The 23,616-nt window shown below is 42.5% G+C and overlaps 1 protein-coding gene across 4 annotated transcripts in view; it reads left to right on the top strand.

Moving 5' to 3' along the window:
• The window catches only part of CLASP1 (cytoplasmic linker associated protein 1), a 260,116-nt gene that overhangs the window by 116,338 nt on the left and 120,162 nt on the right, over window positions 1-23,616 (top strand). For all 4 annotated transcript variants that reach the window (XM_073885224.1, XM_073885214.1, XM_073885207.1 and 1 more), the window contains exon 9: window positions 22,122-22,274. In XM_073885224.1, the coding sequence (XP_073741325.1) occupies window positions 22,122-22,274 (153 nt within the window). The remainder of the gene's footprint in view (window positions 1-22,121; window positions 22,275-23,616) is intronic.

The following is a 23,616-nucleotide window of genomic DNA, read 5'->3' as shown; positions in this document are numbered from 1 at the left end:
TCTTTTCATTTGTTTATGTCATCTTAGATTCTATTATCAGTGTCTTAGTTTTCAGAGTACAGGTCCTCACCTCTGTAAGTTTATTATTCCTAGGTATTTTTTTCCTTTCAGTGCAATTGCAAATGGAATTGTTTTCTTAATTTCATTTTCTACTACTGTGTTTTGGTGTATAGGAGTGCTACAGATTTCTGTATACTAATTTCGTATCCTGCAAACTTTACTGGATTCATTTATAAGTTCTAATAGTTTTTTTGGGTGGGGGGAGAGTCTTGAGAGTTTTCTTTGTATAGTGTCATGTCTGCATATAATGACAGCTTTACTTCCTTACCAATTTGTATGCCTTTTATTTCTTTTCCTTGTCCGATTGCTGTTCTTTGCCCATTTTTAAATTGGTGTTTGTTTGTTCTTGAGCTATAAGAATTCTTTATATATCCTGGACATAAGACTCTTACCAGATACATGATTTGCAAATATTTTTCTCTGTTCTGTTGATTGTCTTTTTTTACTTGGTTGGTATTTAAAAGTTTTTAGTTTTTGTGAAATTTGTCGGGTTTTTTTTGTTGTTACTTGTGAATGGTAACTTCTTTTGAGTAAGAAAAGCTCTGGATTTGAGCTAAGTTGAAAGAAACTATTAATCTAATAATAGTTACATTATTGCTTATAGTTATTGCTTCCCTACAGCAGTACTTGTAGGGAAGAGATGAGTTTCATCGCAGGTTCTATTTCTTGACATGTTCAAAATTAGGTTGTTCTCAGATGTGTAATTATGTTTATGTAAAACCCATGGACTTAATTTTTTTTAAATGCAGAATTGTGACTAAAAAACAGTAATGGAAAAGCAGCTGAGTAGCAACTAGAAAGGAGTGTCCTATCTATAATAGAACACTTCATCTTTGCAGGATCCTTTTTTGTTGCTAGGTTACCCAAAGGCCTTTCAGCTTTGAATGGCAAGAATATGGGAGTTAAAAATATGTTGTTTTATAGATGTTTCTTTTTCTCTTTTTCCATCTGCATATAATTAGCAAACCCCTTGAAGCAAAAATTATAGTTTTGCCTTCCATGGGTTTCAAAAAGCAAATTATTTTCTATGTAAGTCTTTCTCTTAATCATGCAGATGTGCTTATGCTCACAGGCGAATTGGATTTTCAGCATGAAAGAGCCAGTAATTATAGACTAGTCAGTGTCCTTTATCTGCGGCCACTTAATGATCTTTAGTTAGATTTGATTGAAGTGAGGCCCATGGACATTAGTTTGGTTAAAAATGTGCATGCTTTTGAGTTTCTTGAGCAAAGCTAACATGTTTATGAGGAAAGAATGAAAGTATCATGCTGGTTAAATCCGTGAAAATTCCATAATAAACCTGTAGCTAAAGAAAAAGTCAAAATATTGATTGCTGACAAAACTATAAACCAAATAATAGATAATCATAAGATTATCAACTCTAATACATCCATGTATCTAGAGCATCATTTTACTGCCAACTGCATTCTGCCTTATGTTTTTCTACTAAAAAAATTGTGTAATTTGAAAAATGTTAGATGTCATTTCTAAGTTAGAAATGAGAAATACCTGTGCAAATCTGAAAGCAACTAGACCAGTGTTGAATTGTTAGGTAAGATTTGAATTGTTGCCCTGTGTAGCTAGGACAAAGCATTCATTTAAAGGTGAATTGAGTGTCTTCTTTGTTAAGAAGCCAAGCAATTATTATCTTGGGTAGCCTAAAAACAGTAATTGTGAGTAAGTGGGTCAGGTGCTGGTAATGGGCTCCCATCCCCTCGCCTGCTTGTTTATTAGACTCTGGATATTGTAAGGTCTGGGGTTCTGGTTCAGTACCTTAGGAGAGTGTTTCCATAGTCACAGATCCAGGGATAATATGGTATAAGGCTATAGCAAGCATACTGTACTCTCATAAGGACAAGTCCACCTAAAATAGCCTGAGAGAGACTGTTTCTGGTACCAGTTTAAGTAGCTTAAGCTGCAACTGACAGCTTCATCCTGTGTGTGGAAGTAAAGCTTGCTTTTTTGATACTTTTCTTACTTGAGGTTTATGTTAGGAATGTTCTTCCCTGTTTTTTCAAGGGGAAAAATCACATAGTTAAAAAATTTTTTTAATACGAGTTTTAAAGAAGGCTCTCCTACATGAGTAAAGTCAGATGGAGAAGGTTCAACTCCCACTCAGTCCCCCTTTTAAAACAATCACTTATATATAGTCCAGGCTTTTATTTTGGAAGAGGGTGGCAGTTGCCATTGGTGCAGATCACACTGAAGAAGTCGTGTGGGTGGAGAGTTGGCTGATGCTTAAGTCGCTGTGAGTAGGTATAGCTTTCAGAGCAGTGTTTGTATTGTACCAAGATCCCCGACAATCATGACTACTGGGAAAGGTAGGCTATTCTAATGTATTTTGAAATGCATTTGTAATTATTAAATAAATAACGTATTTAAGGTATTTTATAGTTGCTTTGTTAACTAAAAATTGTGGATGAAACTTAGGAAAAGAATTGCTATGAGTATTTCCATGTTGGCAAGGAAGAAATTGTGAAATGTACAGATGTATTTTTTTTTTAAAGATTTTATTTATTTATTTGACAGAGAAACACAGAGAGGGAACATAAGCTGGGGGGGGGGGGGGGGGGAGAGGGAGAAGCAGGCTACCCGCTGAACAGGGAGCCTGACGCGGGACTCGATCCCAGGACCCTGGGATCATGACCTGAGCCGAAGGCAGACGCTTAACGACTGAGCCACCCAGGCGCCCCGAAATGTACAGATGTATTAACATTAATGATGACCTTCGAGAACTAGGGAGAAAGAGGAAGTAGGCACAAGAAGCGAGATTAGCTGTGTTTCATCTCTTCATTTCTTGTGCTTTAAATTTTTTTTCTGCAACTCTTGTATCCACAGTATGTGGCTTATGAAAATAAATTATTTTGTGATTCAAGACATTTGTTACTGAGTATAAGCTGTCTCGAAGGAATCTGCTGGCCAGAAATTTCTAAGCTTTTTCAACAGTGGATAGAGAAAATGCATATAACTCATAGCAGTGTAGGGATGCTGCTTCTGTCTCGAGAATCACTGTGTAAGATTTTTCCTTCCCTGTGAAGACTGGCATTTTAAAAATGCAGAATGAAACTGAAAAACTACAAAAGAAGAATTGTTTTTGCCAAAGTCTTACCGATCAGCCTTCGGTCTTTGCATGGAGGTTTTACCCAGGTTTTGGTAGCACTGAAATGATGTTGAGAAAACGCCTCCATGAGAACAGGTTTGCGTTTGAAGAAAGTGCAATTGATGTGATACGAACAACCGGAACAGAACAGAACAACCCGGTGTGTGGCTGCCCTGCCTTCCTGTGGGGTGCTCTTCCTGCCAGGCTTTTAATTTGTTGTCTCTGAAGGATCTTTCCAAACCCTTCAACTGAAACAGGTATTACACAGAGTAAAATGGTGCAGGATAACAAGTGTTCATATGCCTCCCACTGCGGGGAAGCTGGTACACATCCAGCTCATTTGTTCTCTGTTTATTTTGTAGCGGATTGTCACCGTGAGTCTGTCTATCTTAAGCTAACTTTGGTTAAGTTTGCTGCAAATGGTCATGTTGGAAGAAGCCGCATTTCTGCATGTTACATTTTAGAATTGAGAATTTGAAGTATACAGTGCTGGTGTTCCTTTTTATTTCATCCTTCATTACAGTACTCTGTATTCAGGTTAAGCCGCTGTGGGAAATCAATACCTGGGCAGGAGAGTTAAATAATTCATGTTCTGAAGTGACCTTTTTCAGGTCCCTTCATTTGAGGTTTTGAAAGTGTGTTTGTTTCTTATAAGTGGCATTTGTCTTACGTTGTTCTATTTTGGACTTTTTTTTTTTTTAAACAAGGCAAAATAATTGTGGGAGTTGACTGTCATGTCAAAGGCCATGGAGAAAGCCCGTGGATCTGGGTTTAAAATAGACTGTCCTTTCAACTTGGTAATTCCTTTCAAGTTGCCTATCTCATTAGTCACTGTTACTTGAAATGCAGCCTCCTAAGCGTTGGTAACTTTTACCCTAAAGGACTGCAGATACAGTAGGAAAGGAGGATTACAACTCTTTTTTTTTTTTTTTTTAAAGATTTTATTTATTTATTTGACAGAGAGAGACACAATGAGAGAAGGAACACAAGCAGCAGGAGTGGGAGAGGGAGAAGCAGGCTTCCCGCCGAGCAGGGAGCCCGATGCGGGGCTCAGTCCCAGGACCCTGGGATCATGACCTGAGCCGAAGGCAGACGCTTAATGACTGAGCCACCCAGGCGCCCCTGGAAAGGAGGATTACAAACTGCTTCTTGGAGCAGTGGCTTGTTTGAATCTTCCTCTGTCCACGATTAATAAAGGGCCCATGAACAACCTGCAAAATAGAATATCAGCCATTTTACCACAATGGTGTATTGAGTATTTTAGTATTTTCAGAGCACATTCCTGAAGGTTTGTTGGTTATTTTTGATTCTTCACAGCAGTTCCTTAAGGAGTAATAGGCAGAGCAGCTTTCCAACACAGACACAGGAGGTTTCAGGTTTGCTATAATTGGCTTGGTGCCCGGACAGAGAGCAGAGCCCTGGATTTTGCCTTCTTGAGCCAGTCCTCCTCCTGGCAAGCTCAGTGCTTCTTCCCTGCTGTTAGGATAAACCGTTGGCTCTGTTTTTTTCTTTGATTCTCAAATTGTGCTATTTTTAGTAGTTGTCTTAGGGAATAATTTAAAAATGAAAGCATTCAAGGAGACATTAAACCAGGCTTTACCAGTTTTAGATGCCCCAGAAGTAGAATGTTCCTAGTCAGTTGTTTGCCCAGCGAGGGGCTGAGGGAGGTAATTCTGGGAGATGGAATTATACTATGAACATGATGAGTTTGTTTTTCAAAGCACTTTGGTATTGCTGGGGGCAGAGGGGAAGTGCAGGAGAAGATGGCCAAGTGCCTTGTATGCCGAGCTGAGAAATCGAGATTTTGATTGTAGGACACTGACTGCTCAAAGTTAAATTTTAAAAAATTGGGTTTGCAAGGAGAGAGACTAATACAGGGTGGCCAGTTTTAACCTTACCCAAGTATAACAACAAGATTTAAACCAACCCTTGGTATTTCATAGAACCCCAGGACATTAATACCAGTAAAGAAAAATAAGATGTAATTTAGGGTAAAGGATAGTCCTGTAAGTGAAAAAAACCTAAATCTATGAGGAGTTGACAAGTTTTCCCTTACAGTTCTTTGATGCAGACTAGTGTGAATCATCAAAAAGTGTCCCCAGTCCTTTAAGTGGTTTTGGGGACTACTGGTCTAGGTGACTGGATTGTAAATGCACAGGTGACTTTGGGGCAGGAATGAGTAAGCATGTGGACACTGGAACCCCTCAGACCTACTGTAGGTGCTATGCCTGAATGAGCACTGTGACCCGGGGCAGGATCCCTTGTCAGCCTTGACTTCCCTCTTTGTGACTTGGGGATGACAATTCCTGCACCACTGGGAGGAGAAAGTGAGACGGTGCACGTAGATAATTTGGCACAGGACCTCGCCCATAGATACTGTCCTGTGTGATATAGGGACACAGTCCACTGTGGCAGCATCTCATGATATGATGGGAGGTAGAAGTTGGACTTAGGTTTAAAATGATATGGTTGATCTTTTTGCACAGATACGGAAACTCTCATAAGAAAAACAAGATGCAGAATCAGATATATAATAATATCCCTTAAAAAGAAACTGCCACCCAGTGCCCAGATCTTGGTTTCCACTACCACTAGGGCTCTCTGGGAAATGGCTGATTCTAGGGCCGGAGCAGAGACTATTCAGGATGAGCCTTTTGCATGTCCTGGTGCCAGAAAGTAAGAAAGTGCCCCAAAGGCAAAGAACAATGATGATGGGGTTAGGACAAAAGGACCCAGGAGTCAACTGTGAGAGATTTCCAGTGGCCACAGCTGGAACATTGAGCAATAAAATAATGTAGTATTGGATTATAACCCACAGGATAAAATAAGTATTGATGAGTCCATACTGATAAAAATGAATGATTGAATAAATGTGTAAATGGGGGAAGAGAGAGAAATCTCTGCAGAATTGCTCCAGATCATTGATGTAGCTACTCTACCCTAGAGGCAGAGAGCCTACCTTCCTACTCTGTATGTGAGGAGCACAGTGACTTCCAGAGAGTACAGCGTGGACAAGAGGGAGAAGAGGAACTTGACAGTGGAGACAGCTGGCCAGCACCGCCTCAGCCAGGTGATCAGGGTCAACATCAACAGGCTTGTTGAGAGCATGTACTTTGATACAATGTGATAGGAATGGCATTTTACCTCTGTGGTCTTCCTCCCTAAAACCCCTAAGCTCTGTCTAAATATGATCAAAGCCTCAGGTAAACCCAGTTTGAAGGATATGCTATAAACTGCAGAACCAGTACTGCTCCAAAACTGTCAAGGTCAGGGGTGCCTGGGTGGCTCAGTCAGTTAATCATCTGCTTTTGGCTCAGGTCATGATCCCAGGGTCCTGGGATGGAGCCCCACATCGGGACAGATGAAGGACAGTAGGGAAATAGTAAGGAACTTGGAATAAACTGTGGGCATGAGTTAATAATAATATATCAATATCGATGCACTAGTTATAATAAATATACTAACGTTAGGTGTTAATAATAGGGAGATTGAAGGTGGGGTATTGGGACCTCTCTTTTCTGCAACTCTGATATAGTCCCAATTATAAACAAAAAACCAGAAATGAGTAAGGGAGTTGGAAGAGAAAGCTTTTTGTTTTTATTTTGCTTTCTTCTGGTGATATTTGATTTATTTAACTATGTTTATGCATGTGTTAATTTTGTTCTCTGAGAAAGGTTACATAATTTATCTGGGCAGCAGAATTAATTGCTTTTATTATGTTTTTAATGTTCTGTGTATTTAAAACACCTAATATTATTTATTAAAAAATAAAATCAGAGACACAGAGAACCAGTTATAGAGGATTAGTTCGGTAACAGAAATCTATCTAAGAGACGAGGAAGACCTGAATTGGGACAGGCTCAGTGTGACCAGAGAAGGAGTATAATGAGAGACGGTTAGAGGCAGCCCTGGCCACACTTGGTGATTATTTGGGTGGTGGGTGGGGAATACCCTGCGGGAGATGGTAAGGGCACAGGGAGAGCTGAGAAGAATTCTGTGTTTTGGCTTGACTGACTGGGTGGGTGGTGGTAGAATTAGCAGAAGGAGGAGACTTGGAGGGTGGCAGGTTTTGAGGATAGGGAGATGATCGTAGTTTTGGACATTTCAATTTAGAATTTTGATTTGTTACGTGGGTTTGATTCAAGTGGGTTTGTATCTCAGAGTAGACATGGGACTGGGGCTGGTATTGAGAGTAAGATTAGAATGTAGGTGTTTATTCTCAACTGTCATCTTATTTCTCTGCCTTCTTATACAGAAGTATTATTTGCCTTTCTCCCTTGGATTCTTGAGAATGAAGGGGATGGTTGATTTGAAGTTTGCACAAGAGGCAGGTAGCTTTTGGGGCAGTCACATTGTTGTGGGAAACTTTTCCAAATTTGGCTGTGAAGTTTTCCAGCTGACTCACTTTTGTGCCTTCATGTGGTCATAAAGAAGAATTGGGTCAGGATCGGCACAGCAATCATTAAAATGACATTTCCGTTAAGAGTGCAAGGTGAAGATCTGATATCTGACATTTGTTACATATATTGCCCTTTTAGGGCAAGTTCAAGAGTGAAGTAAGTACTGTGGTTGAAAAGAGAAAAGAATATTTAATCAGTGAAAGGATACACTGTGATTTTTGTTACTGTGAGATTCAGAAATTAAGGTGTTGAAATACTAGTTGTTGATTCATAGAAGTTCACTTTTAGCTTTCATCACCGACATACAGACTGTTCACAGCCCTTAAGAGTTGCTTCAAACTCCTCCCTTTCCTAAGTAAGTCTGAGGATATTCATTTAAAATAAACATCTGCCCTGTACCTTTTGAGTACTTTTGTGAGAAATAAGTAACTATTTTAAAGCTATTTGTTTATTTGTGATCGAGCGCAAGGAGGGGGAGAGGGAGAGGGAGAGAGAGCCTCATCCAGATGTGTGCCGAGTGTGGAGCCTGACGGGGGGCTTGAGCCCATGACCCTGAGATCATGACCCGAGCCAAAACCGAGAGTCGGATGCTCAGCTGACTTCGCTGCCCACACGTCCCAGAAATAAGTAACAATGTAAATGCGCTACTTTTCTCTACCTTATTACCACACAGAAGTTTGGGGTTATTATTACAGTTATATTATTGATGATGACCAGTTCCTGGTAGACATGGCTATGGACTGGTGCGCGTAGGGGTGCCTGTCCTTGCAGCTGCCAGCCTTCTTGGTTCATGGTCTTCAGATACGTTGTTCCCATTGGAGTACACTTCACTCATCACACCCCACTTATCCTCTCAGCTTGCAGGCATCATTTTTCAGGATGCACAGGCTTCCCCAGGAGGAATGCCTTCTCTGGACCTCCATAGCCTTCTAGGAGTTTGCTTCGCAAAGGTTCACCATGCTGCCTGGCTGGCAGCTCTGAGAGTAGGGATGAGACTCTGTTTTGTTCTCTGAGTTGTCAGCACCCAGCTCAGGGCCTGGCACAGAATGAGTATTTTAAAAACATCTTCTGAATACACAAAAGTCATATGAATAATCTTCATTGTACAGATGAGAAACAGGCTCAGAGAATTTCAGTAACTTGTCTAAACTAAGAAACGTTCCCAGGATTTTTGAAGCCTGGAGAGTTTTTTGAAGTCTGTGTACCTTTCACCACCCTCCATGCTACCTCCCCAGGTTAGAGTCCCATGTGGAAGATTGAGCTCCAATTATTGTTTCATTTCCTTCGGGAAACTGTACACTCTCTAATTGATTTACCCCCAGTGCTGGAACTGCCAGAACCTTTATTCAGCATGAATGTGAGTATAGCTCTGAGGTCAGGAGGCTTTCGCTGGTCCGCACACCCCCCCCCCCCCCCCCCCCCCATGATGTGCATGTACACAGAGGCTGCTCCCAGCTTCCCCCTACCCGGGAGCTAAGGCAGCTCCATAACCTGACCACACTGCATGGGACTGCTTCTGTATGATGTCCCATCTGGCCCGATGCCCAGTCATCGAGAACACATTTACCTTTGGAGTGACCTTTGGAGTGAAGAGGCTTGATCGAGCCAGGCAGATGCAAAGTTCTTGTAACTTTGTTAGAATGGGCTTCATGGAGTCATAACCAGGTTCAAGGTGGAATAGGTGTATACGTTTGATTTTTTTTTTTTTAAATGAAACTGGGAAAAAAACCACAATTGAAAGGCCCCCTTTTTATCTTAAAATTCCATTTTTAGCAGCTTCAACTTACTTGGGTTTATTTGTACAGAAATGAAAACTGTGCTTTATACTGTAGTCACTTACCTGCAGGTCAGGCCGCAATAAGCTGTGGGGCAGCTGCTTGCATATGCCTGTGGCCTTGAGGCTGGGCCCAAGTGTCAGAAATTGGTGGCACCTTTTCAAAGAGGAAGAGTAACCTCCTGGTAGGGCCCCTTTTCCTGCTGAAAGAGTGATCTCTACCCTGGTGCTTAATCAAAGGCATTCTTTTGCTTCACTGTTCATAGTAAATTGGACCCTTCCTCCTACCCTTTCTCCCCTCCTACTCTTGAATTCCCAGTCCATGACAGAGATGCCTGAGTAATCCTCCTCACCTTTGTAGATGAGCGATATGCCTTTGGTGAAAGCCCTACAGAATGATTTGGCCTTCCCTGAACCACCCTATCCAAACTATCCCCCTGTGAAATTTTTCCTGCTTCTATTCCAGGACGCTGTTCTTTTCCCGCATCTCCTTTTCACAGATTTGTGTTAACAAATGTTCACTCTTTGTACTGGAAGTTTCCTGTGGGCAGTTAGCATGCATGTGTTGTTCTTACTGTATTCCCAGGCCCTAGCAAAGTGCCTGAAAGCTAGTAGATCCTCATGCGTTTATTGAATGAATAGACAAAGGAAGGAGGCAGTTATCCAAGACAGGTGGCAACTAGCCTGCTAATCCTATAAATTACCTTGGCTGTTTTTCCTGTAAGCAAATTAGTGCTTTGCTCCTGAACTTAGCGCTTCAGAAAGAGAATCTCTTGTCTCCTTTCCATTCCACTTTCATTCCTTTTCTTTCTGCCTCTTGTCTTCCCCGCTCCACACCATTTCCTCATGTAACTTTCCCCTTTCCCCTCCTCCTGCCTTTAAGGAGCCCCTTACCTACTGGAAGAGAATCCCAGCCTCTTGGGTTGGAGTATGGTTTTGAGCTGGACTGAGGGTCTGTGATGGGGTCCAGGACCTCAGCCCTATCTGGTGTGCTCAGAAGTGCCCTGCAAGGTCGTGTTTGTGCCCAACAAAGCAGACAGAGGGGAGAATAGGATGGCAGTGCTCATAAATTGGGTGGGAAATGCTGGTCTTCTTTGGCATAAATTGGGCAATGTGATTATTATACGGGGAGTGCTATGGGAAGCCATTACAGAGGTAATGGTGAGTGAGCCTTAGTGGTTGGCCGAGATAATGGGCAGGTGGAGTGTGGCACACTCACTTGACCTTATGCTTCGGGCTGGAAAATAAGCAATTGATCAGTGTGACAGGACAGTTATCAAACAAATAACTTCAGTAATATGCCTGTAATTTACAAAAAAACTCAAAGGGTATCCTGTACCTTATGTCATATAACTATTTAACTACACTTTCTCCCCTTAAAAAAACACTTGCTCACCACCTCCGTAATACTGATACCTCCCTAAGCTTTCCTTTGCTTGCTTCCTGTTTGTAGTCTGCAGTTGTGTGGCCTTACACACGGCCATGCATCAGAATGTCTTAGAAGCTCTTAGCGGGCAGATACTCAATCTGGATCATTCTCTAGACAAATGACAGCAACAAACCTGAGTGTCGTTTGCAATTAATGGTATCCGAATGTAATTAAAAGAATTTTAGAAAGCTAACTACTTTGAAATTTTGAAACAAGTTATTCTTGATTTATATTACTTTTTGCTTTGTGATTATATAAATAATTACCGCAGTGTGAACTGCAGGTAGCTATTGGAGCAGGAGCAGGCTCAGTAAGAGACACTACTGCCTTTGCAGGAGATTTGTTGGCAGCTTGTGTGTGTTAGTTATCAAAAAGCCCTATTTTTTATGAACATAGAAAACCAACTGTAATAAGACTTCTAACTTTTCAATTTGTAAGACTGAAGTTACTCAGATTTGAATGAACGTTGGACCAAAGAAACAAACAGACCCAAACTCTTGATGCATTTACTCAGAGATACTTACCAGGAAAGAGCTCTTTTTCTTAAAACCAAACTATAAGGATTTCTTCACTACAGTGGTTAATTTTTCCTTGGGCTCTCTTTTTGAGCTCTCCTGAGCTTGACTGATCTGTTTCATAGGATTCAGTGTAGATTTTGATAATCTTATTTCTGAGGAGAAAAGCCTGAGAAGTGGCTAAAGGTTCATGGCCAGAGAATATGAGTCACTAGCGACTTGATTAAATTCACTTTCTATCAAGCTCTGGGCAAGGGGTAAAGCAGGATACAGAAAGGCCAGAGGACTTTTATTCCAGAACACCTTTGACATCTAAAGGAAAGTTATACCTATGGCTATTTCCTTAAGCCTCCTCTCCCCTCCTTCTCTTCCTCCAGCTACTGAAGCTTGGCTTAGGTGACTACTAGAGGGGGTAGGAGGGTCCCAGCTCTTGAACCTGGAAGGCAGAGGAAGCAGGAGAAGCTCTTTTGGGGAAGGCTCTTTCTGCTTTTGTCTTACCCTGTATCTTTCCAGAGTTGAAGGCACTAACTCACAGTTGTCTGGGAACGATGGTCCTTAACAGCATGTAAAACCAGGTTTTCAGTCTGCCTAAGAGCTCCTGTGGCTCACCTGAAGATGTTAATACGGAGTCAGGTCAAGTGTTCACAGAGCTCAGTGGCTCGCTGTTCTAGCAGTAAGGGTAGTTTATTCCCATCTTCCCTAATTCCCCTCTGGGGATGTCTCTGATGCTCAGGTTATTAGCAGTCTCTTTGTGTTCCCTTCCTTTTGGTTTGGTTCCCAGGGTGAGTTTATAGGCTTTCTGAGGTGTGTTGGGAGATATTCTTCCTCAAGATTGATCTGTACCTGATTATTGCTGTGTTGCTGTAGGTTCTTTTGTCTGGGGGAAGGTATAGTATTAAGAGGGTTTTTATTTAAATTGGGCTTTCAGATGGGTCAAGAGATACTAACTTCTGTAACCCTAACTGCTGGGCATGACTTGGGGACTTTGCCTTCGGTTCTCTGCTCCTTGGTGCCCAAGATGGGGGCAGTCCCAGAGTAGTGGGGCTTCTGAACCCCCGTGTGTGCAGAAGGCAGCTGGTCAGTTGGTTCATTATTCTTGTCAGAAATTCCTTGCCAGTCCCACATCTGCCCAGGAGTCGTCTTTGGAATTTGTTCTCACTGTATATTCACTCAACATGGTAGTCCAAGGTGTTCCTGAATTATGTCAGATGTGTGCACATTTAAAACCTCTCCCATGCCCAGTCACTGTTAAGTCCCTTGATACTGGACACAAGTAATAGAGTGAGTCATGTCGGAGGGTTCGTAGGCGGGCACAGTAGATCCTTTCGGAGTTTATTTGGCCCTGTTCTACTTACTCCTGTTCTCTGTTCGTTTGAATATCCTGTGTGTTCCTTTAGCAAAACATCACACTGAATCATAACAGCTGCTGGTTGTATATGTCTGTTCCCAGTGCTGGGCTGTGAGCTCTAGAGTGAGAACCATGACTTTTCTGCCTGCATTACAGCTCCCAGCAGAGTACCTGGCACACAGTCGTGCTTGATAAATAGCTGCTGAAGAGGCGAAGGAAGGAGAGTGCATGTGCTGTGTTCTTTGTGTTCAGAATAGGCATCCACTCCGGTGGCCTCCAGTGAGAGGAGACTGATGCTTCTGGGCATCCATCCAGGTTTAGTCTAGAAGGGACAGAGGGACTACTTTGATACCAAACCACCTCTCAGCTGACCCTGTGCCCTGGACTTGAACTTCTAAGTTACAGAGAGGCAGTTTTTAAAAATTGATACCACTTAGCAGAGGCATATCCCTAATTTACCTCTCTTTTCTCTTCCTTATAAATGCCTAATTTCTTTTCTGTGACCCTGAGAAAACTGTTGTTGAGACCATCCCTGAGGCATCTTGACAAGTGGGCAGCTGGATCCTTCGCTTTTAGAGCCAGCTCTAGGGAAGGTGGTTTGACCGGGCCTTCCCTTTCTCAAAAATGCCCATATGGTTTTTTTCTACTGTATAACCTGAATTTTTGTATGCCTCTTAAGAGCATTTTAAAAATATCTACTCCTGGGGGAGCCTGAGTTGGTTAGGCGTCTGACTCGGATTTGGCTTGGGTCGTGATCTCGTGGGTTGTGTGGTCGAACCTGTGTCAAGCTTCACACTCAGTAGGGAGTCGGCTTGAGGTTCTCTCTCGGTCTGCTTCTGCCCCTTCCCCTGCTCACACACTCTTTCTCAGTTTCTCTCTCTCTCTCACATAAATAAATAAATCTTAAAACAAAACAAAACAAAAAACCACAGCTACTCCTGGGGTGCCTGGCTGGCTTAGTTGGAAGAGCATGCAGTTCTTGATCTCAGGGCTTGTGAGTTAGAGCCCCACATTGGCTGTAGAGATTACTTAAGTAAATACATAACTAAAAAAACCCAAATCTATTCCTGATTCTTCAGCTCCATCCACATATTTTTGAAGGGCTGGCTTTTTGTGCTGACAGCATAACACAAACAATGATGGTATACATAGTTGCCATCGGCTGTGGGCCTGTGGTTTTTCTGTCTTCATGCATATCATGTAATCTGCAGGAGATCCTTTAATCTGGCACAGACTCTCTGGGTCGCAAGTACAGGGAAACAAGCCCCACTATGTGTGGGAAAAGGGAAATCAACTGGCTCCTGTGACTGGGTGTTGGGGAGGCTTCCCTGCGGTCTCTGGGGCGCCGGCTTGGTGTTGCCCTCCCTGCTCTCTCTCCACCTCTTACTCTGCTTCCTTCCGGTTTGCTTCACGCTTAGACAGGTGCCTCCATGTTGTTGGCTCCCGCACTTCTGGGCTTGCATCTACACAGCCCCAAGCTCAGAAGAGAGAGGCTCCAGAATTAATTACTGCGGTGTCCCGGGCCAAGTCCTAAAGCTTTGGCCAGGCCTGGCTTCTGCCCATTCCCCGAGGCCGGGGTGAGGTCACTCTGAGGGGGAGCGAGAGAAGGGTGGTCACCCAAGACTTGCTCTTTGCTGTCAGTACAAGACGGGGGATTGAGGCTGAGCAGGCAACACTTTGGATGCTCTAGGTGGGCACTAACTATTATCCCTTCTTTTCCACAGATCGGAAAACAAAGTGTATTTCCATTTTCTTTTTAAACCTTGAGGTTAGTCTTAATGTGACAGGGCAGGCCTGTGACTGATGGCCCCGCCTTTGGGCAATCTCACTGCGAGCTCTGTCTTTCCTCTGCCACAGAATCATCCTCTGTTGTCCATACGTACCTACATCTCTCCTGAGCCTGCTCATTGTTACCTGCTCAGAAACCAGAGAGCAGCAGCCAGAACCCTTTCGGTCTGACAGAAGGAATGAGCCTTGATCTGCACCCGCAGAAGGCACTTATCACTTCTTACCCGATGTGAACCTTTCACTCCCACCAGGGCCTCTAAGAAGCAGGTCTCAGTGGAGGTCTGCCTCACGACCTCCTTACATTCTGTTCCCCTCTCCAGTTTCTGATGGTGTTGTCTTTGCCTGTCTCCTCCCCCGTTTTTCCCCTTTTAGCTCCCTTTGTAAAGGATGAGTAAACCTAAATGAATTTTTGCCTCTTTATCCTGTCTCTTCTCGCTTTATCTGCACTAAGGGTGTCATGGCTGAGATAGTCTTAAATGCCTCCCCGAGCTTCCTGGCAGCAAGTTCTTGGCTGAAGGAATAGAAAGTCATCCCTCGCTGTGACGCTTGATGGTGTTTCAGGTTCACCTTTTCTGTGGTAGAGGGGATTACCGGCGCCAGAGGGGCAGCAGTAGCCCTTGTTGGTGCCTCTCCAACTTCCATTATGCCATTTCCATTTTATACTGTGAAATATGCCAACGTTTCCAGCCAGGCTAAAGCTTATTATGTCCCTCGTGCCCTGACAAAAGCATTTCTTAATTTTATTAATAATGGAGAGGAATGGAACTTCTGGTTCAGGATATGGATAGTGTGAAGGGTGTTTTTCATGGAGCGTTATTAAAGGACTGATCCTGTTTGACGCTGATTCATATCAACTGGACTTGGTGGGGGGATACACCTATCTACTCACCATATTTTGAAGGAGGAGGAATGTAGAAACTTAGAAGGAAAGCAGTCTTTTGCCCTGCTACCCAGTTCAGATGGTGTGGCTTGCATTTCTTTGCCCCTCTAGGCACCATCCAACTTCGCTTAAAATTAAAAGCTATTGAGGACAAATGAGCAAGAACTGTAGTTTAGATAATGAGCCAAGTAACTTTTTATAAGTCTTCAGATCCATGACCATGGGATGTCTTTTCATTTATTGGCTCTTTAATTTCTCTTAACAGTGTTTTGTGGTTTTCAGCATACATGTCTTCTTAATGCTGTTGTCAATTGAATTGTTTCCTTAATTTCATTTTTGGATCATTCGTTGGTGATGTATAGAAATACGATTGATTTTTCTGTGTCAGACTTATATCAGGTTACCTTGCTGAGCTTATTTATTAGTTCTAATAGTTTTTTAATGTTTAGACTCTCTACATATTAGATTATGCATCTGTGAATAGACAGTTTCAGTTCTTCCTGTCTGATCTTGATGTTTTTTTTCTTTCTTTACTAATCGCATCGGCTAGAACCTCTAGGATAGCGTTGAATAAAAGTGGCAAGAGCAGCCATCTTGTCTTGTTCCTGATCTTAGGGGTAAAGCATCTAGTCTCTCACCATTAGATACGATGTTAATAGTGTGTTTTTTTGTGAGTTCCCTTCTAATCTCTCTTGTGTTTTTAGCATGATTTCGTTTTGGTTATTGTCAAATACTTTGCTGCATCTATTGAGCATGTTGTTTTGTCTTTTATTCCACTAATACAATGTATTAAATTAATTGATTTTTATAATTAAACCAACATTACATTCCTGGGATAAGTTGCACTTGGCCATGATGATAATTCTTTGTATATGTTGCTGGATTTGGTTTGCCTAGTATTTTGTTGAGGATTTTTATGTGTATGTTTGTAAGCGATATTAATGATTCTGTGTTAATTATCTTAAGTAAATAGTTTTCTTAAGTAAGCAAACATCCGTTATAAGAAATAAAATAATGCACAGAAAGCACTTAACACAGTGCTCAGCACATAGTAAGTGGCCAGTTTATGCAGATTGCTTTTTTTTTTTTTTTTTTAATTATCATGACTCAGATCGGAGGATCTTGAGTCGGACAGATATGGACTTGAATCTCAGCTTCTTCCACCTTCTAGTTAGCCTCATGACTTTGGGCCCTGGATATTATACCTGGATGTGTTAAGTTTTTTTCACCTTTAAGAGTAGAGTTGTCAGGAGGATTTGATGAGAATATGCAGAACACCAAACACAGGGTCTGGCACGCAGTTACAGGGTGAGATGGGGTGAAAGACACACTTCTGAGCATGTAGCACGGAGAAGGGCATGGTTGGCTCTTTCTGGATGGAGCTGGGCAAGAACTCAGAGGGGCACCCAGCAGTAGACTAGTGTTTTCAAGAGTAACATAGGAATACGTTGGGCACATCGGGCAAGACTGCAGAAAGCAAAGCTTTGGATCTTTGAACAATCAAGAAAGAAGAAATTTGGGGATATTTACAAAAGCAGCCAGCCTTTGGGCTTATTATCATGTCTCTGTGCAGCCTCTTTGGGGAATGCTAATTATATTCTAGTTACTAAGCTGCCACATTCCTTACTCTCTTGGAGGAGAATTTCCGTAACGGGAGTGGGTGAATCTGCAAGCCTGTCAGGAATATCAGCTTCCACAAAATGACCCTAATGCCGTGAAACAGAGAGTTAGTTGTCTTTGCTTTAGAAAATGAGACATTTCCTCCCCATTGGACTTCCACTAGTCAAAGCCTGCCTTAGGAGGAAAGAGAGGAAAAGCTTTGTGATTTAGGTTCTTGCCTTCCTGGCAGATGGACAGTGGAACAGACATTTCTTAGTTTCTGTCACATTTTGTTTGTTCTCGTGGATGAGTATATACATTTGCTAAATGGACAGTGCAATCCAAGTCTCATAATTCCAGGTTCTAGACACTGAACTTGAAGGCTTGTCTTTACACTGATCTGTTTCTCCACCACCCCTGGACCCAAACCTATAGTCATGGTGGTATACAGAGTGGCCTGTCTGATCATTTTTTTTTTTTTTAAAGATTATTTGAGAGAGAATGTGTGTGTGAGTGAGTGAGGGGAGGGGCAAAGGGGGAGAATCTTCAAGCAGACCCCCTGCTGAGCACCAAGTCCAGCGTGGGGCTCGATCTCACAACCCATGAGATCACTGCCTGAGCCAAATCCAAGAGTCAGACGTGTAACCAACTGAGCCACCCAGGCACCCCTCTGATCATTTTTGACCCATAGAATGTGTCTGTGGCTTGTCGCTTTATATCTTTCCCTATTGGCTTGGTTAAAGTTTAGTTCTGAGACAGCTGGGGCCCTGGGGAGGGCTTGCTCAGGGATTTCAGGGCCTGAGTCAGGTGAGGCTGACGGACTGCTTCTGCCCTCCGGGCCAGCCACGGTCACTCTCTAGCCTCCACCCAGCACCTTGTCCACAGTTCAAGACTTGTGCAGGAATATGTTCACAGACTTGCTTAGAATTCTGCTGGTTTGCTTTTAGGTCCACGGGTGACTGTGTTTGGTCCCTGGCCTTTTGTTTCTTCAAAGGGTCCTGTCTCTTCTGTGTTTGAAAATCTCTTTTGTACCCATAGCCCTTTTCAGCGTGCTGTTTGCTGCTTTTCACTCCACCGTGCCTACTTACGGGGTTGCCAGGGATGAGGTGATGGAGAGTTGGACAAAGATCACAGTGTTGCTCTGTAGAAACTTCATGAGTCATTTAAAAATGTCTTGTCCCGGTGCTGTAAGAGGGGGAAAGGAGCCCAGGTGATTTAAAAGGATTAAAAGACTGGGACCTGAAGGCCCAGGTTTCTACCCAAGGCTGTCACATGAGAGTAGTGACTCTTGGATGACGGTCTTTGTGGTGGTGGCTTGAGATAGAATCAATTATTCCTTTGGGCTCAGGGAAAACTTACCCTTCTGTACGACCATTTTCTGTGTGACAGATGTTCTACAGTGTGAAAAATTTTAAACTGACGTTAATGGCACAAGCAAGCATAGCTAAAAATACTCATTTTCACACATTTTTGTCTTAAAGGTCTAGAAAAAGAGGATATAGCCTAACATTTGTCTGCTTAGCTGAAAACCCTAAAGAAAATAGGATTTCAGTGACGCGTAGAGTTCAGTATGGATTGCTTAGTTGAGAAACACAGAAATCTGTTGGAACCTGGGACTTGGAGGCTTCTCCTTCGGGGCTGCATCTAGAGTGGATCCCCTCTAACCACAGCAAATACAGCTTCTCTGTCCAGTGAAGGAATAACACATTCTATGTAAGAGAATTTCCTAGGTGATTGAAATTGGGTACTTTTCAGAGGGCCTAACCTCCTTTTTAATTTGATTTTATTTTCTGGGTATTCAGAAAGCTGGTAAACATAGAACAAACTTACTTTGTGTTAGTTTTCAAGGCTCAGTGGGCTTTTATCCCTCCAGACACCTTTTCAGATGAAGTATCTTTAAATGTAAAGCAGTGTGTGGGAGAGGGGAAAGCAGTGTGTCCAACTGCTAATCTGGAAAACAACATTCTTTTCCCTTTCCCCTGGATTTCTAATTCCAATAGGACATATGAATTTCTTTCTTTCTCTCTCTTTTTTAAGATTTATTTATTTACTTTAGAGAGAGAGAGTGCGTGCTCAAGCATGTGTATGAACAGGGGGAGGGGCAGAAGGAGAGGGGAGAGAGAAAATCCCAAGCCGACTTCTGCATTGAGTGTGGAGCCTGACGCGGGGCTCAATCCCACGACCCTGAGATCCTGACCTGAGCTGAAACCAAGAGTCGGACACTCAACCGACAGAACCACCCAGGTGCCCTGAATTACTTTATTTATTAGTACAGAGGTCACATGAAAATAACTGAATCTTTTTTAAGAAAAGATTTTATTTATTTATTTGAGAGAGAAAGCATGAGTGGAGGGTGGGAGGGGGAGAGGGCAGGCTCCCCGCCGAGCAGGGAGCCCGACGTTCCTTAAAGATTGTTAATGCTTTGCTTTGGCAGAGCCTTAAGTTACTTGCCAGTCTGTCTAACTGTTGGAGGCCTGTTTTGAACCGCTGATAGGACAGGCTTAGTGTAGCCTTCCCTCCAGAAAATAGTTCAGCCCTTCTACTGAGGCCTGCCTCTCAGGGTCTCAGTGAGTGCCATAAGTGAGTCTCCAAGAACATTCTACTCTGGTGCTCGAACACCTTCCTACTTTGTGCAGACATTGGAGATTGCTCAGTTTGTAGCTTACTGGTCATTTTTCACCCTGCCTTGTGTGTGGAATTTTCACTCCTGCTTGCACGGCCTACAACTCAGTACATTTCTAGAGCTCTCTTTCTCTTTCTGTGTAGCTTCCCGTTCTCAGCACTCTGCCTGTACCTTCCAGCCCCCTCTGCCTCCTTGAAGACTGATGATCTTCATTTTCTCAACTTAGCAAGGCTTCCAGGTTTGATGTGGGGTCCCCTTTCCAGTATTTAGTGGCCTGGAAATTGTGTCCAGGCAGGAAGTTGGGTGACTGTATAGCTCACCTTTTCTCTCTCTTGGGGCTCACAGTTCTGCACTGTCTGTTGTCCCATCTAAAATAGTTGTTTTACAGACTCTGGTTTCTAGCCTGTTTGCTGAAAGTGGTTGAGTCTGGCTGGTCCTTGCTCCGGTAGAAACTCTAGGAACTCTGGTGACATTTGGCCCATTGAAAATAATCCTCACTAAGTGAATGCAGTTCTCCATGGTGTGCCTGCCCATGATAGAAAAACTGAACAGACTTAACATGAATTTCTGAGTGAAGCATAATAGTGTTCTCACTTCCCCTGTTCATTATGCCGCTTTCCCACAGAAAGGAACTGTTACTGTTACTATTCTGACAAGAATAATGATTAGAGCTCCCCTGAGGGCAGATGGGCTGAGAGCCATCCTTGTCACTGCTAATACTGGCGGTGCTCAGTGGGGGACCTTTCCTTTGGGTTGTCCTTGTCCTTTACATCAGATGCACTTTTCCCCTTGGGAAGGGCTCGTTAACGTGCTTGTAGTTCAAGAATCACCTTTTGAATCCACGTGGGAAGTCTATGCTAAGAGACCATTGAACTTCTTCAAAATTGATGTGTGGATTGAAAGAACCATCTGTGAAAGGATTGCTTGATCTGGGAAATCTGGGAACTGGGAAGGCATGTTTGGAGGAAGCTAATTTGCACAAGGATATGCATGTAGAAGGATGGGTCGTACCCCCACCAGTGTTGGATAAAAGAAGCCAGTATTTTGAATTGGATTGTTGATAGTTGTGAGGAACAGTAGGCTCCTGAGTAGACGCGAGACTTGGCTGTTGAAAGCTGAGCCAAGAGCGACCAGATCAAGGAAACAGGCTGCTCTTTGTGTTTTCTGGTCAACAATTATTTACTTTAGATGTATTGGTAAAGATCTAGCACCCTTATTCAGAAATCATGAATATTGCCAGCTACAGATGTTTTTCTTTTCTTTTTTCTTTAATTATCTTAGGTTCTTTGTTTAGCCTCCTAAATGACTCACAGATGCTGTGTAAGCCCATGGTACCCTGTATAGTGCACCACAATAGCTTTAATTTTGTGTCGTCCAAATGTTGTTTCTAAATATGTTGATTTTTAAAAGCCCAAAGATGTTTTTTCTTTTTAATTTTAAAGCAACCTGAGAAATATTCCTTGGATCCACTGATGCTCAGAACATTTAGAAGTTAATGAGCTGACGAAACAATGCTCAACCCCACTAAAAGAGAAACGAAACATTGAGGAGGAAGCATTTTTTTCACCTGTCAGATTGATTGACATTTAAAAATGATAGTACTATAAGTTGGCTAATTATTAAAAAATAAAATAAAAATGATAGTATTTAGTGTTGGCAAGGGTGTGACAACACAGGCACTTCTTTGAACTTCCAGGAAAAAAAACACGTCACCTTTCTGAAAATAAGTTTGGCAGTGTATACTAAAAACTTACACTTTTGGACCTGGCAGGTATTACTTCTAAGGTGGGTTTTTTTTCTTTCTTAAAATTGTTAGAAATTTAAACAAAAACGCAAGTAGGAAGGTGTTTGTTGCAATGTTATTTCTAATGGTGACATATTAGAATGACCCCAAATGCCTAACAACAAGAGTGTTTCAGTTGTGGCATTTTTTTCATTACAGAGTACCAAGCAACCATTAAAACGGTGTTTATGAAGCATATTTCATCACATGGAAAAATGCACATATTTGAAATACGCAAAATACCAACTGATAAGTAGCCTAGTGTCAGGTGTTATTGAAAAATGCATCAGGGGCGCCTGCATGGCTCAGTTGGTTAAGCAACTGCCTTTGGCTTGGGTCATGGTCCCAGAGTCCCTGGATCGAGTCCCGAGTCGGGCTCCCTGCTCGGCAGGGAGTCTGCTTCTCCCTCTGACCCTACCCCCTCTTGTGCTCGCTCTCTCTCTCTCTCTCTCTCTCTCTCAAATAAAATCTTAAAAAAAAAAATGCATGCAAGAATGGTCAGAAATACGCCAGAATGTTAAAGTAACTGTTTTTAGTTGGTGGTTTTTATAAGAGATTGTTTTCTTCTTTATTTTTCTCTGTTTTCCAAAATGAGAGCAGGAGAGCATTCTAGATATGTGAAAGCAAACATGATGTTTGTGTCTGCATTCTGGACTTATCTAAGACCTTTCTAGACCCTGGGCTGGCACCTCAGATCCCAAGAGTAGGCGCACCATTCATCTCTCTAAGGCTAGTTTGTTGTTTTACATTCGGGTGGAAAAGTACCTTTCTTTTCTTTTTCTTTTTTTTTTTTAAACAGTGATTTCTCTGCTTACTCTTTAGATAAAAATTTTGATGATGAAGATTCTGTGGACGGTAATAGACCTTCCTCTGCTAGTTCTACATCGTCCAAAGCTCCGCCCAGCTCACGGAGAAACGTTGGAATGGGGACCACCCGCCGGCTTGGGTCATCCACTCTCGGATCCAAGTCTTCAGGTAAGACCAACCCCCTCGGCATGCTCTGGGGTTGGCTCTGCCAGTGTTTAAAACCAGATGTGCATGTGCTTGCCTTCTGTGTCCTTCAGGAGTGAAGTGATTCTGTTGGCAATAAATTTCTGCTTGCTGTTTTTTAAGTTAGCACTGTGCTGTCCATGCTGATAGCTGATAGGGTAGAAGTTTGAGCTGCTGTGTTGCCAATGTTTTGGTATGGGGGAGCCCGTAGGAGAATATGGCTAGCGCAGAGGCAAGCTAGAACTCGGAGACAGAGCTCGAGTGTGCCCTATGGCTTTATTTAGTTATGGGGCTCCAGCAATGCCTGAAATTACCATGAGGCCTTTTTTTTTTTTTTTTTTTTTTTTTTGGCCAACTTCTACTTAACCAACACTGAGACTATCCACAAGTCAGATGGTGTGCCTTCTGTCCTTAAAATGTATTTTGTTCCTTTAAGTAGCGTTATTCTTTGTGAGACCAGTGTATGGACATTGGCCTAAGTAAATGGTAGAGATGAGCACTGACTTACAAAGATGTCGTCCTCTAAATTCCTTCTCTGCCAACCCCCGATTTAGACAATTTGAGTCCTTGTTATATACAGCTTGCATTTTGCTGTCACATTTTAAATTGACATACGAATTTCTTTTTACTTCAAATTGTGTAGCCACTGTTTTTAGAACTGTTCTGATTGTTAGCATTGGGCTTTTGAACTTGGCTGGATGAGCTCATTAAAACTGGGGTAAGGATTGACTGTAGAATGCTGTCTCCGTCTGGTGGTCTTTCTGGCTTTCTGCACTGGTCCTAGACTGTTGGGGTCTTCCTTGGTCAGCTCAGTGTCCCCGCAGCGCCTCTGCTACCAGCTTCTCTGTCCATGTTAGAAGAGCTGTGCTCATGGCTGACAGGGATATTCACACCATGGATGGCAGAAGGAAAAGCTGTGTGTTTATTGGTATTCTTGGTCCTCTCTATAAATTTTTTTGATGCATTAAAAAAATTTTTTTTAATTGAGTTTAAATCCGCAAAACATCAAGTTAACCATTTTAAAGGTCACAATCCAGTTGCATTTAGTATATTCCCAGTGTTGTGCAACTATCACCTCTAATTCCAGAAGAGCTTCTCCACTCCCAAAAGGAAGCCCCGGACCCTTTAAACAGTTGCTCCCCGTCTCTTCCATCCTCCAGCCCCTGGCAATCAGCAGTCTGCATTTTGCCTCTATGCATTTGCCCATTCTAGGTATTTCATAGAAATGGAGTCATATAATATGTGATCTTTTGTGTCTGGCTTCTTTCACTTAGCGTAGTGTTTTTGCAGTTCGTTTGTGTTGTAGCATGTATTAGTACTTCATTCC

Source organism: Callorhinus ursinus, unplaced genomic scaffold, assembly GCF_003265705.2.
Source record: "Callorhinus ursinus isolate GAN/ISIS: 27379988/994484 unplaced genomic scaffold, GSC_fseal_2.0 scaffold2, whole genome shotgun sequence".
NCBI lineage: Eukaryota > Metazoa > Chordata > Mammalia > Carnivora > Otariidae > Callorhinus > Callorhinus ursinus.
Note: the sequence above shows the minus strand (reverse complement) of the source record. Positions and strands in the feature narration are given on the sequence as shown.